Source organism: Carassius carassius, chromosome 4, assembly GCF_963082965.1.
Source record: "Carassius carassius chromosome 4, fCarCar2.1, whole genome shotgun sequence".
NCBI lineage: Eukaryota > Metazoa > Chordata > Actinopteri > Cypriniformes > Cyprinidae > Carassius > Carassius carassius.
In genome coordinates, this window is record NC_081758.1 from 38,301,780 (window position 1) to 38,317,464 (window position 15,685).

At 36.3% G+C, this 15,685-nt stretch overlaps 2 protein-coding genes across 3 annotated transcripts in view; both read left to right on the plus strand.

The window, feature by feature from the left end:
• The first annotated feature begins 1,046 nt into the window (after positions 1-1,046).
• Positions 1,047-1,879, plus strand: LOC132131460 (putative claudin-24). The gene has a single exon (XM_059543495.1). It carries the CDS (start codon positions 1,071-1,073, stop codon positions 1,731-1,733), a length of 663 nt encoding a protein of 220 aa, XP_059399478.1. The 5' UTR covers positions 1,047-1,070; the 3' UTR covers positions 1,734-1,879.
• A 3,564-nt stretch (positions 1,880-5,443) lies between these two features.
• LOC132139991 (apoptosis-inducing factor 3-like) overlaps positions 5,444-15,685 on the plus strand; it is a 32,467-nt gene continuing 22,225 nt past the window's right edge. Inside the window, exons 1-2 of one of the 2 annotated variants that reach the window (XM_059548735.1) lie at positions 5,444-5,794; positions 12,505-12,731. In XM_059548735.1, coding sequence (XP_059404718.1) covers positions 12,701-12,731 — 31 coding nt within the window. In that variant the 5' untranslated portion in view covers positions 5,444-5,794; positions 12,505-12,700. The remainder of the gene's footprint in view (positions 5,795-12,504; positions 12,732-15,685) is intronic. The other variant, XM_059548733.1, reaches the window with a different exon arrangement.

A 15,685-nucleotide genomic window follows, 5' to 3' on the forward strand; every position in this document is an offset into this window, starting at 1 on the left:
AATTGCTGTTTGCTGGAATTTTCAACAGAACACCATAAAAGCTGAGCTTCAGACAGGGTTGATGAAAGAAAAATGAAAGGTTTTGGATAGCAGCACAAAGGGGATCATTCTCTTCAGAGTAGCACACGTGCCAGGAGCTGCAACTGCACCTGGGCATCTCTCAGGCCACACAGCCTCAGAGATCAGACTTTATTACTAGCTGGCATTGTTAGAGATTGAGCATGTCTGGGAAGATTAGTATAATTTTAGAGTTGACTGAAGAGGACCTTTCGCACTAGTTTTATTGTTTCATTTTCATAATTTTTTTTTGGGGTTAAATTAAAGGAATAGTTCACCTGAAAAGGACAACTCGCTGAAAATGTAGGATATCAAAGATGTAGATGTGTTAGTTTTTTCATCAGAACAGAATTGGAGAAATTTACATCAGTTGCTCACCAATGGATCCTTTGCATTGAATAAAAACATCACAATAAGTTTAGAAATGTTTTGGACGGTTTTTGCTTGTAAATGGTGCTTGATCCATGCATATTTCTCTCCTGATTCAGACAAGATGACAAGATAAAAAAGCAATATTACTATATAAATCGGACTAGAGACATGGATACAATTTTCCGCAATTTTTCATCGAAAAAGAAGAACCTGTGGTACACTGTGTTTTCAAAGCGAACTACTGTATCATTAATTCAGCTACTACACGACACAGCATCCTGTAACTCCTTAGGATCACTTCTGAGTTATCATTAGCAAGGAAAAATGCTCTTTTAACACATTTCACCAGAGGTTTCTTTGAATCTCAATAAAGTCTTATTGCACTCTGTTCAGGCTTCTTGCACAGACTTAAAACTGGACATATCGGATTTCCTCTTTAAAAAGCAGTTATTGTCCTCGGTACAGATATTCATCAGTTTGAAAAACAGTCCCGTCGTTGTGAAGGGCTGCTGGATCATCCGGCAAGAACAGGTGGGTTTTTATTAAAGCAAAGGAGGAGCCAGTCCAGAGTAGATGAAACATACCAGTTGAAAATCTCAGACGGACAGACAGACAAAGTGAGAGGACAGACGAGTGTTAACATGGTGCTGTTAACCACCAAGTTTGTCCAGAGAGCTTCACTCTTTATGTCCTTCGGAGGTTTAGTCACTACTGTTATTACAACCTTCCTGCCACTATGGAAGACGATGAACTCGGATCTGAATGAGATGGAGAACTGGTATGAAGGGCTCTGGCACATGTGTATCTACACAGAGGAAGTTGGGATTCACTGCAAAGCCTTCGAGTCTTTTTTAGCCCTTCCACTAGACACTTTAGCTTCACGGGTTCTCATGTGCCTTTCCATTGCAACAGGATTTCTTGGTGTGGCGGCTGCTTTTTTCGGACTCCAGAGTGTTGAGATTGGCAGCGGGCGGGAGAGGATGAAAAGGACTCTACTCATTCTCGGTGGAGTGTTTATCGTTGTGTCAGGGATCACGACCCTCGCACCGGTTTCGCTAATGGCATACATTATGGTAGTGAAGTTCTGGGATGAGAATCTTCCAGATGTGATGCCCAGATGGGAGTATGGAGAGGCCATGTTTTCTGCATGGTTTGCTGGACTTCTGTTAGTTGTTGGAGGGGCTTTTCTTTTTGTTGCTGTCTGCATGGGCGATCATGAATCAAAGCTGCAAAGTAAAATTCTGCCTCGCAATCTAGAACAATGCTCAAGAACTCAGCATTACCGAAAGACAGAAATCATATAGTTTAGATTTCATCTTAAGGCTGGAAATATTCAAGAACGCAACTCAGCATTACAAAACAAACATGCCAGATGGGAAAATTTGGAAGCATTTGGACAGACCATTTTTTTACAATTTCAGTTGACTTTCAAAGCCCAATTTGGTAAAGAAATCAGTGGCTTAATTGTATATATATATATATTAACAGAGATTTAAAAACATTTCAACCAGTAGTGTAAAAAATATTTTATTTTATTTTGTTTTATTTGTGTGTGCATTATTTGACACTTTTTTTTAATTATTACCAACATTATGTTTTGTCAATGGAAGCACTGCCAATGATGGTTAATTCTCTAATGCAAGTTTTGTGTCAGAACTCAGAATAAAACTGATACTACTATTTTCGGGATCTGTTTGCTGTGCATAATCAGAATTACTGTATGACATAAAACTCATAATAACTGAAAACATTTTAATTTAAGAAGATTTGTTCTTAGAGATCATTCACCCAAAAATGATCTTATGATATATTCTTTTAAGTTCCACAGAAAAAAGAAAGTCTTAAGTTTCAGAGAGACCTGAGGATTCCCATAAGCATAATGAAGTCAGTTATTGACTGAATATGTTTATGTTGAATTACTGTTAAATCAAGCCAAGTGTTTTATAAATTTATGGATGAATGAGGATTAACTAAATGAAAGGTGGTTTGATCAGATCTCATTCCGAACGCCTCCATTCCTCTGTTGTGTAGTGGTTTTTGGATAGAAAACATTGTGTAGCCTGTATAACATCCTTAATGGATATTTTGGCATCAGCTAGAACAACATTAAAGCAAGTACAAATGAAATGAAAGAAGACAGATTGGGAGAGGCAGACCACAGTTGAAGCAGAAGCTGGAAAACAATGAATTCTTTTTTTTTCTTGTCTAGGACAGGCATGCTACCTTTTAGCACTCGGCTAATCATGCCAGTGAAAGTTAGATATATAGCATAGAGTTCAGAAAAGAGTTTCCTGTGAAACACATGTGTCTTTGAGCATACATCCCCATACAGATGTGTTAATACATTTAGTTTAGTTGATATCATCCCTGGCTAACATCTAAAAAAGCACATGCTGCAGTGCTAAAGCTGTTTTGATATCATAAATGTGTGAACTATAACCAGACAATGTCCTCTTTATATTTTGTATGCTTCACAGCAAATGGCACACAGCTATTGCATAGAAGTCAAAGAGGTTTAGTCAGTTTTACAGTTTTTTTTTAAAATATATATATATATATATATATATATATATATAAACATTATCATTTATTATTGACATTTTTGTCTATATAACCTATGTTAAAAGGTTTGGGGTTAAGTATTTATATTTTATTTTTTGAAAGACATTAACACTTTAATTGAACAATAATATATTGTGATGTTACAAAAGATTTCTGTATCTAATAAGAAATGTTTTTTGGGCAGTAAATCGGAATGATTTTTCAAGAATCGTGACACTGAAGACTGGAGTAATGGTGCTGAAAATTCAGCTTTAGGAAAAAATTATATTTATACAAATGGAAAATAGCTATTTTAAATTGAAGTAATTCATAAAAAAATTCTTCTTTAAAAATATATATCCTTTTTTTTACTTTTTGTAAATAAATTTGTATCAAATAAATGCAACCATGGTGATCATGAGACTTCTTAGAAAAATATTAAATGAATAAATATATATATATCTATATATCAAACTAATGATTTATTATCAATATCCAACCATGTACTAACCTTATAAATAAGTAATTGTGTCCTTGAAAATCTAAAGCTATTGATTCTTTCCAGGACACACTGTCTCCACAGGATAAAACCAGAAGGAAAGGCACCTCTGGAAGAAGACATTAACATTCATATCAGAGAAAATCAGGCTAATTCATAATTCATCAGCGCCCTGATCTTCTATATAATATGCTGAGACCTATATGGCTCTTTGCACTGAGGCAGGTCATGTCTGGTAAAGGGAAAGGGTGCTTAATGAAAGAATCTATTATGTTTGTCCTTTTATCCTTGAGGTAATGTTTCCTCAGCTCTTCACCTCAAATCTCGGGTGACGTTCCTCCATTGCCAGCAGAGGGCCTCACAAGTAGATGATCTACCAGGATCTTTGCTTTCTGATGGTAAGTTTGATTTTACTTGCTGAAAGATGCTGCAGACATGTTAGATGGCTGCAGTAAAAACAGACTGCTGCTGCAAGACTGACTCCCTAGTGCATTGGTTGGGATTTACTTCTGCCTAAATGCATTGTGAAAAAACAGTTTACTGTGTTTTTTTTATTTACATATAGATATCTAAATTGTGTCGTTTGCATCCAACTGGCAAGCACAGTTTTATTCAGTGAATCATCCTTTCAGGTTTAGTCAGCCTTTCCTGAAATGAAGTGCATCCTGTTCTCTGATCCGACAGCATATTTAATGAAAATGAAATCAGAGAGGTTCCTCTTTTGTGATGAGCAAAGCAAAAAGAGCCTCATGACCCTTTCGATAATAATTAGACTAAGTATCATCAGACATCTTTTTGCCCCTTTTACAAAAGTTGTGAGACACATATGATGGAGAAAAGATGCATATAGATGTTTACATTAGGGTTTGTCCTTAAGGTCAGTGCATAGTTGCTACAGAGCATAGTTAGATGGTTTCTAGGGTGTTCTGGGTGATTTTTAGCACATTGCTATGTGGTTGTTAGAGTGTTTTATTAATGCATGGCTAAGCACTTGGGTTTTTTGATTGGTTTTAGTGCATTGTTGTTATGTAGTTAGGGTGTTTTGGTTGGATATTAGTGCATAGATATAACGTTTTATGCGTTTTAATGGGTTTTAGTGTATTGCTATGCAGATACTAGTGTGTTCTGGGTGTTTTTTTATAGCATGATGCTATGCAGTTGTTAGGGTGTTCTGGGTGGTTTTAAGTACATGACTATGCTAGGTGCTGAGACTACTTTATAGCATTGCTGTGCATTTACTGTGGTCTTCTGAGTGGTTTGTAGTACGTTGCTATGCAGTTGCTAGGTTTTCTGGGTGGTTCTATGCATGCTGCCACAGTTGTATGGGAGTTCTAAATAGTTCTAGTGTGTTGCTATGCAGTTTCTATCCACCTTATTTTGGGTATATCTCTATACCGCAATTGCACACAAACTGCATTGCAATCATTTCCCAAATTGTCATTTGTATGGGAATATTACCTAAACAGCCACAAACAAAGGCCCGAGATGCTGAAGATGGATGAAAAGAGTAGAGCTCCCTAATCCTAGGTATGAGCAAAAATAACATGTAGCAGCACTAATGAGCACTAATGATCTGTAGACAGATCATCCACAGGGGCAGCATTTACAGTAATGAAGCAAGAACCTGAGATTTGATCTGCTTATACATCAATTTAGACCAATGATGAGATGCATTTGAGAGAGAACAAGCTCAGTAAAACTAAGGACAATAAAAGAGAGCACAGGAACAGAGTGATTTAGATAGTGGTCAACTAAAGGATGCAGACTGATAGGTTGGGGGAGTGGTAAAAAGGATAGATGGAGGTGCAGGAGCGGGTGAAGAGTGAAAGGGAAAGTGGAGCGCTGGGAAAATTGATGCTGTGTTAGCATCCCTGAGCAACTCCATCAATACTGCATACAGCTGAGCTACTGGCATGAGTCCCACTGCTGCAACCCCAACCTCCGCCAGAGAGAGAGAGAGAGCAGGAGTGAGTAAAAAAGAAAGAAGGGGGTAAAAAGAGAGGGTGTTTATGAAAGACAAGCACAAAAGCGGAGAGAGAGAGAGTAAGAGAGAACAGTTCTTACAGGCGGCTCTGCTTTCTGGTGTGTGTGTGTCAGAGGTTTGTGGTGGGACTGTGCCTTGATCTTGGGCTACTGCAGTAAAAGCGTGAGGAGGAGGCAGGAGAGGAGAGTGCTGCACTCTGGAATTCTCCATAGGAAAGAGGAATAACACCAGTCCAGCTCCACAGATAACATCGGACTGGATACCTAGTGAGATTTCAGCGGCTTCCACACCTCTGGCCTTATGCAGAAAACTCTGAGCACACCTGATTTAGACCAGACCAGGTGAGAAGAGATCATTAACTCTCAGTTTGACAATGTTATGTAATTCAGATTGTGATCTGCTTGCACATGGATCAGTGTCTTATCAGATTGAATGAACCTCAGATAAGATAAAAGAATGCTCCATATGTGTTGAATTTTGTACTAGGAAGCTGTTTGGTCAGGTAACTAGATTGGTACAGATGTGAGGTCCTAACGTTGGAGTATTATAGTGGTGCATTGAGATTTCAGATGATGGATGAACTTATGTAAACTTTAGTTCTTGCCATCTATCTCAGCATCAGTTTTACTTTCTACACTACACTATATATATATATATAAAGATTATTGGAGTACGTTTCAGTCTTTCTACTTCAAAATATCACATTTAACTCAATTTGTTACTAGCAGTTTCTATGTAATTATTTTTTATGTTTCCTAGCAATTCCTCAGTGAAAATTAATTAAAGTAAATCTTTCACAAAATGGGAGGGATATGAAAGTATAGCTGAGATTTACAGTATAACAAAAGATACTGAACGATTACTATACAGTAATTACTGTTCAGACTGCATGTATTGTATTTACTTCCCATGGGTTTGCATAAAAAAAAGAAGTTGCTTTCTATGAGGTGCATTTGAACATTCCCACCATATACTCTTCAAACAACATTTGCTTTGACTGTTAAGGTAAATGTGCAAGTAACAGCTAGAATTTTGAGTATGTGCCTTAACCCACAATGGTTTAGGTTTAGCGTCTAAATTCCACAACCAGATCAGTGCTGCACTTAAGTGAACTTCTGATTATGGAAAAGACTTACAGAAAGTCACACCATTGTCAGCTGAACTCAAGGAGAATGTAAAACAAATGTAAAATACCAGAAGGCCATGATGTTTTATTTTTCTTCTTTTCAGAGCTCTTATTGAGGAATCTGATTAGCTGTAAGCCAATATTTGAGTTTAATTTGCACTGTAATAATCCTGTCAAACAAAAGTCAAACAAAAGCCTCTTTACATCTCACTACAACTCAAGACTGCTATTTTAGTTTTGGGAATTAAGATGTAATGTACATTTTTATTGCTCAGACATTGTTCTGTGGATGGATGCGTGCAGGGCTTTTGGGTAATGGGCTGGCTACTAAAAAGTTCTGTGATCTTAACAAGGGTTCGGTTAAATTGTGTTTAAGTATCAAATTTGTCTCTGATGTTTCTCATAAATTTCCGCAAGAATAATAATAACAGCAAGAATAAAGAGCTACAGTATGAATTGAACGGGGAGATAATAATCTCACATCATGTTTATCAATGAGAAATGTTAGTGTCCATAGTGAAGACTTTTAATAAAAAATTGAATGCATAGATGTCTGCCAAAATACATAAATGTAATGTTGTTTTATTTATTTTTGAGATGAGCACTTTGGCATATTATATTACAAAATGACTGGCTCTTTGATAAAATAGCTGTTGTTCTCCTTTTCTAGGTCACTTTGGATAAAAGCATCTGCCAAATGCATGCATGTCTGCTAAAGTGCATAGATTTTATATTATATTATTTTATTTTAGAAATGAGCGCCTTGTAATAAATGCAATACATTTTTGAGTTATAGGTATGAGAACCTGTAAGCTGTCTTTTACAGTCTACATCATTAATAAAAATAATTAGCATGTATCATAAATCATTATAATCAGGAGATATCAGTTTGCTGTTTCCTGATACTTAAGCCTCTAAATGATTTATCTAAGTGCAAACACGTCATTGTTTGCTCGTACAGCCCAACCATTCATCTAAATACATGCAGGAACTGCTTACAGTATGGCATCCCTGATTGAGGGTACATGCAAATGTTCTGGTGTAAACACTCAAACAATGCTTTGATGCTTTGCCTGTATTCCCACAGCATGTTGATCAAACATCTGGACTGCAGTGCAGCTGGTTAACTGTGTTGTGGAATAAAACTAGTGACAAATATCATAGAATGGAAACAGGAGAGAGCAGGGTGAAGACTGTCAAACATTAAGTTGTGGTTCTGCTTTGTTGTGAGTGTTGACCACTGATCTATATATATTATAGATCAGTGGTGTTGACACTCTGATTTATCTTCCTTTGATCAGGAGACACTTTATCTTCTTGTGATCAGGGCAAATGGCCTAATGTTTAACCAGAAGACACTTTTTTTTACTTAGGGAATGTTGAAATCTTCTGCAATCTTTTGTTTGAGCATCACATTCCCCTTGTGATTTTCTTAGATGCTGGTCAATAAAACATTGCAAAGGATGTTTTTAATGTGCAGAGGTTACTTGTTTGGTGGTTTTGAGAGGATCTGTCACCTTGGATGTATTAAATGAGAAACATGAGAAAATTGAAGTTGAATTGGAATGACAGGAAGTGGAATATATACTGAACACTTCAAAGAAATTCAATACAGGTAATAGATTATGGGAAATGGCGTGTTCTTTCTCCCTGATCCATAAAATTAAAGTTATTTCCCAAATACAAAGAAGTGTATTTAAAAAAATGAATACAGAATCAGTGGAATCAGTCAGATTTTTTCAATGTTTTTCTAAAGGAATCTAATATCCACCATGGCTGATTTATTAAAAAAAAAAAAAAAAAAAAAAAAAAAAATATATATATATATATATATATATATATATATATATATATATATATATATATATATATATTTATATATATAAAATCAATATTGTGAAATATTATTACATTTTAACATTTCTATTTTTAAATGTAATTTATTCTTGTGATGCAAAACAGAATTTTCAGCATCATTACCCCAGTCTTCAGTGTCACACGATCTTCCAGAAATAATTCTGATATACTGATTTTATTATCATCAGTGTTTATGTTTATATTTTTGTGGAAACCACAATGACTTTTTCATGATTATTTGATGATAAGAAAGTTAAAGTTGTAACATTTTAAATGTCTTAACTGTCAGTTTTGATCAATTTAATGCATCTTTTTTTGATTTGAGCATTAATTTCTTAAAAAAATAAAAATAAAAATTTCAAGACTTTTTAAACTTTTTACAACTTCCAGACAAGGTTTGACAAGTGGTCACTCAAAGTTTCTATTTAAAAATGACACTTATTGCAGTTATATGAATTTCTGCTAATTTAATTCTCAGTTCATTTCTGAATGGCACACTGTTGTGTTGTTTGTTTTCTTGAGTTTTCTGAATGATTGACACCGTGTGATAAAACCAGTGCTGTCATATATCTACAGTCTAACTGCTGACACATGCTTCCATCTGTGGAGTTACGTTGTTGCTGAAATCATCCAGTGCTAATGTCATGACTGTGGAACACATCATTGTATAGCGCTGCCTTGTATTCGCGTGTCAGTCAGAGTCCAGGTGACAAACCTATGTGTGTGTGTGTGTCTCTCTAAGGCTTTCAGGAGGAGAGAAAATGCATTTGCAGGCTGTTTGTTTGGAATGGGGTTGCTTGTATTAATGAAGTGGCTTTAGATGGTAGGCCAGAGCTGCTGTTATAATGCAGTCTTAGGCCAGTTTTGCTGCTACATTGCAGTATTGTGAGCAGAGCTGTAACTTGCAACTGTCAACTGAATGATTTGGTGGATAAGCAGGAGTAGAAAATGAAAGTCTATAGGATCAATAATGTTCCTGAGGGAGACAGTGTTTGTCCTGAACACTGCTGTAAGAAAATATTACTGCTCTAGTTCTTGAGACTTAATGGACTATTGACTGTGTCCCCTAAAAGTCCTTACAAATGTGACATTAGTTGACATACAGAATATCATCAGTAGCAGAATAACATTGGTATTCAATAACACTGAAATACTGTTCAGAAGTTTGGGGTAAGAAAGATTTTTTTACTGTTTTTGAAAGAAGTCTCTTCTGCTCAACACGGCTGAATTTATTTGATCAAAGACAGTAATATTGTGTGATATTACAATTTTGATAGCATTGTCTTCTATTTGAACATATTTTAAAATGTTATTTATTCCTGTGCGAAGCAGAATATTCAGCATCATTACTCCAGTCTTCAGTGTCACGTGTCACACTCTTTCATATGTGGAAATAATGCACTTTATTACTGCCTACATAACCCAGCTGCTACTAGGTGCTACTATTTAAATAATTCCTGGTATGTCTGTATATATACATGTAGGGAAGGTAGTGAGGCTGACAGCTTGTTTACCACAAAGAGTTTTCGCTTTTGGCTTATGGACAGATGTAACAGTAAGCAAGAAGGAGACCAGTGTCGCATGTTGTAAAGGCTGAAAATCTGATTAACCTACTTTAGGGGGAAAAGTGAAATATTTAGGGCTTGCTGCCCAGAAAGACCAGCAGTTGATTCAACAATGTGCTGAGACACTATTCATTATAATGTAAGTAAGGCATTGTGGCAATGCAGTGCTGTTAATAGCCTCTGCTAATAAAGAGTACTGTAACAGACAAACAATGTTGTAAATTAATGGATTAATCTAATGCAACATATCAAGGACATGTCCAACTTATATTTTTCTTGAGTATAACCTATTTTAAAATGTTTTGCACTGTAATTTTGACACTTAAGTGTGTTTGCCTCTCTATTTAACATTACTGCAATGCAATAAAATAAAAAGTGTGTGTGTGTACTCTACTCACTGCTGTGTGTGTACACTTGGATGGGTTAAATGCAGAGTTCAAATTCCGAGTATGGGACACCATACTTGATTACGTCATGTCACACTTTTTTAAGATTCACCCTACCCTACCTTAAGAGTATGAGTAGAGTAGCTTTTAGTGAGATGCAGGTTTATTGTAATTGATCAATATATTCTTATAAAAAGTAAAAGGACAGAGGTATGAGCAAGAGCGTGACTGGAATAAAATTTATTTACCTTCATGTAAGCCATAAACCATAATGCATTGTTCACAGCTTAGACAGATTCACAGTTGCTATGGAGATTTTCATCAATTTTTCTAGAATAGCAGAAATTGCTTTTTTTCTGCCAGCAGGAAGAGGGAGGCAGTCTATTTTTTGCTGTTTGTTTCAGGCGTGCTTTTGGAATTGTTAAAAGTATGTGTTTTTCATACTGCATCTCTAAATACCAAACAACAAGGCAGATATCAGAGAGAGACGAGAGGAGAATGTAGTGCCAAGAGAGTGAATTCTGTTTATTTTATTTCTTGCTCACCTTTTTATGTAATTTGCTTCAAAAGGTGTACCACAACCAGATGATCATTAAATATATTTAATGTAGCAGCACTCAAAGCTTGTGGTTTAAAGGTTCTGTTTCTGCTCCTGTTTTGTTTGTGGAACATTTGCAAACTTTGGTTTATTACTCGCCACTTCACAGACCTTTGGGTGTGATGTGAATATCAAGTGGCTCTTACGCTGAGGCCCTGATGCTGAAGCATTTAAGCTCAAGTTATATGAGGCTGAAAGCAGTGATTTAGATTTTTAAGCCTGTTTCATCCCTAAAAATGTTGTGGGTAAACAGACAGTACTTTAAAGGCTATGAAACAAGAAGTATCCGTGAAAGAACAATTCAGATGTCAGTGAGGGAAATGGTTAACTGAAACAAGTTTTAAGTGGAAAACTGAGGACAAATAGAGTTGGTGTGTTTAAGATGCATGCTCATGCATATGTAAACACACACCCTTTGTTGTTCCTTAGTCTGTCCCCCCCCACACCCCAAAGACATATTAGTTTTTGACTATCAAACACCATTATAACTCAATTTCTTTGTCTAAACTTATTCTTTGCTTTAAATATATCTATATATTCAGTCACAGTAAACTTGGATATGAGAAATTGTTTTAACAAAAACATTAAACCTTGACCTTTATTATTACTTATCTGACAGGAACAGTTGTGTTCCTGCTCCACTCCTTGATTCTTGCATTTCTCCAAAGGGACTTCTGAATGCACTGTCCTGCTCACTATGGACACAGAAACGATAGATCAATGTCAAAAAATGCAGTTTTCTTGATTTGCATTATAATAAATTAGCAAGGGTATTTGCAATAAAAATAAATTTGATTTGCAATAAAATGAAGCAAGTTGATATGAACCGTTTGATGTTGCATTTTGTTGGCTGGCTGGGTTCCCATCATCATCTACACTTGCATTTGATTAGCCTTGACATAAACATCTGAAGACTGTTTGTGCAACAGCTAAATAGCTGCATGTTTAAAGACTGGCATGCGAATCAGTCATGGACAATGACTCAATGGGAATGTTTTTTACACCGGCAAAGTTTGTCCAGTCTTTACCAAACTTGACCTTCAGATGGCCATCACATGACCTTCAGACCAAAATGCAAATGGATTTTTTATATTCAGTAATATTGTCAGTAAATTTAAGGGTAAATCCTGAAAATGGACCTGGGTATTTTCAGTGTGTTTGTGTGGTTAAATTTAACTTTGTATGTAGCCCCTGCAAAGTTAGTGAAAGTGGTCTAAACTTGGCTAGAAAAAAATTATGTTCTGATGCTTGAACATAGTCATATTACATAATGTATTTTAAGTAATTTTGGCTTTGCTGGGGGAAAATAAATGACAATTTTGAATGTTGATTCAGACTGGTTTAGGCAGGTTAATGTTTGTCTGGTAAGGTTTATTTGCTCACCAGCAAAACTAACCTGATAGAGCTGTTTGGCTAGAAAAGTAAACCAGCACCTCAGCCCCCAAAACACTAGTCAATAATAGCAAAGCAGTGGTGAATAACTAATTATAGTTAAATATTATATGTTGTCTTTTCTCAGGCTGTGTGTTATGTATAGTCGCTGATCTCTAAGATGGCCTTGTGGGCCCAACAGGCCCAAACATCGCCCCTGCAGCGCTGCTTCCACCTTTTCCAGGCCCTGTGGCCCACCCTGTGAGTCTGATCGGCCCAGCTCTGCTAACACCCAACCTGGGCTTCTCTCTCATCGGGCCATCTGGCTTCACTCTGGGCCCACCATGGGAGGATGCCTCTCCAAACCCAAACCAGGTGATGAACTCACTTACAGTATATTGAAAACCCTTAATCTGTATAGCGTGCCCTGTTGATTAAATCCTGTAATAATTGCGCCTTGTGTCTCCACCTTATACATAGATCAGTTAACATGGCCCCTGACTGCTGTTGTGATGTGGCTTTCCTTTAGTGCAGGTGGAATTTTAATGCTCTTAATTGTTCTGTGTTCAAGAGGATTAGACATTGGAATATGAGTTGGGTTTCGAATGTTTCACAATGTATCGCTGTTTCTCTTCTGTGGCGTCTGGGGGAGGGGGCTCTGAATAAACTTTCATCTGTCCAAAGACTCTGTTGTAAATGTGACTGTGGGTGTTGGATTTCAGAGGGTGCAGAGAAAGACAGAACGGCCCGAGCTAGACTGTAACTCTGTAGCCTTTTGAAGTCAGTCGCTGTGCTTCGGAGCTTATGTAAGAAATTACCATGTCTGTCAATTCTGTTATGACCATACAACATGTCGGAACAACAGGATTAGTTCGGTGATGCAAGCAGCAAATCAGCATATTATAATGATTTTTGAAGGATCACTGAAGACTGGAGTAATGGCTGCTGAAATTCAGCTTTGCCATCAAAGGAAAAAATTACATTTCAAAATTTATTAAATTAGAAAACAGTTATTTTAAATTGTAATAACAATTCCAATATTACTGTTTTTACTGTATTTTTCTGACCAAATAAATAAGACTAAATATTTTTTCTTTTCTTTTGTTTTCAAGAAACCTCATTTAAAAAATGTCTGAATTGTATTGTGTAATGTAATGATTTTTTTTATATTATATGAAGATGTATTTAAAAAAAAAAAATAATATATATATATATATATGAAAAATACATTGCAGAGTAAAGAGGACATTGACAGCACACTGACAGACAGAGCAGGTTACTTTTTGTATGAAATAAAGTCTCAGCTTTCAATTTTTTTTCACACTTTCAAGCAATCAATACCATTTTGTGGCTCTTTTAATGTGTCATGACAGATCGCTGTAGTGCCTCAGTTCAAACGGCGTGTGAACCGTGTGTTTGTCGGACAAAAATGGCAGATTTAGTGTTAATGGTCATTAACACTAATTGCTCAGATCGCATGTCAATCAAACTCCAGCCGAAGGTTGAATTGGTGTGTTAACATCTCGTAAATAGTGGGTAATTCTGACTTTTTTCTCAAAAATTGCAAGAAACACCATCTGAATTGTGGTTATAAACTCGAAATTGCAAGAAAAAAGCACTGGATTACTTAAATGAAGCTCAAATGACTGATATATCACCATATCTTTATATTTAAAGCTTATCGTTTATGTCCACTGATTATTTCTTTGTAGGCTGAAAAAGGGAATGAAAGTGTGGTTTCATTGATGAACCCTACAGATACGTATGCCCACTAAATAATCTTTCAGATGTTATTTTCCCAATTCGGTCACTGAAAACAAGGCGAGTTTTCTCTCTTTTTCTTTCCTCTGCCGGCTCAAGTCATCTTGCATGATTTTCCATTGATTTTAATTAAGCTTCACTCAGCAGGTGTGAATTCCTGTGTGATTAAGGCATAAGAAGCAGGCCCTCAGCACATTTTTCAAGACAGAGAGAAAGCTAGAGTGAGACCGGTGTAATGGTCGCTTTCTATAAAGACATTAAAATGTGGACATTAAAAATGGTGCTTTGTAATTCTATTCCTACACAGAAATAGCACTATATTTGTTATGTATTAGGTTCAATTTCACTTACATTTCTAAATCATTAGACATGAAATTATAGCGTCTTATACTACAGGACCATTGAATGCTTGAATCTGATTGGCTGGCGAATGTTCTGAGGCGTGCAATTATTTTCAGGGAAATGCACGGCAAAGGTAGATCCAGGCAGCTCTCCTGACCGCATTACAGTTCCATATCACTTCACATAGTGAAGCTGTAATAAATTAAATTACAGGACTAACAAAAACAACAACATGACAGATGATTTCCGAAAGTAAATACACATGACATTTCTCACTAGCGAGGTAATAACAGCGCTGTTTAGAGACGCTGCTGCAGCCTAATTCACACAAGTGCTCTCTCTCTTCTCTTCTTTCTCTGTGTGTCTCTGTCTCTCTCGCTCTCTTTCTAATAACTTCATTAATAACTGCATTAGAATGCTATCAACGGCTCATGCCTCCATAACCAACTTTAAAATGATGTTTTGGAAACAGCAAAAGAGGCGTTGGATGAGATCCGGAAAAAAATCCTACTCACAATAAAGATTTAAGTACACAAACCGAACGAATCCCTTTAAATATATCATCTGATCGATGTATTGAGGTGTGGTAACCGTAGAATAAGCGGAATAATCGATGACGAGCCGTTGGAATTATTAGAAAAATAATGCACCACCTCGGGTGTGCATTATTTTTCAAAAAATTCAATGGCCCATCGTCAATTATTCCTTACTTAATTCACCCAAAAATGTAATTTCTGTCATTAATTACTCATCCTTATGTTGTTCCAAACCCTTAAGACCTTCGCTCATCTTCCGAACACAAATTAAGATATTTTTTGCTGAAATCCGAGAGCTTTCTGACCCTGCATAGGCAGCGACATAATTACCACATTCAAGCAAGTTTGTGAACGCGTGTCAAACGATGTCCTTACTATCTTGCTGGGCCTTGAAAGTGATAATTGCATTGCTGTCTATGTAAGGTCAGAAAGCTCTTGGATTTCATTAAAAATATCTTAATTTGTGTTCCAAAGATGAATGAAGGTCTTACGGGTTTGGAACGACATGAGGGTGAGTAATTAATGATGGAAATGTCATTTTGGGTGAACTATCCCTTTAAGGCCTGTGCACTTGAAGAACAATTAATAAAGTGTTATCAACATATTTAAAGATGACTGTGGATCAAATTTTAATTTAGCTGAACAAATCAATTAGAAGTTCCTGAAGTAGAGAAAATCGTGTGATTGTGT

Bases quoted from the DNA above. Each gene is read 5' to 3' on its own strand.
- LOC132131460 (XM_059543495.1), top strand. From the start codon at position 1,071: ATGGTGCTGTTAACCACCAAGTTTGTCCAGAGAGCTTCACTCTTTATG.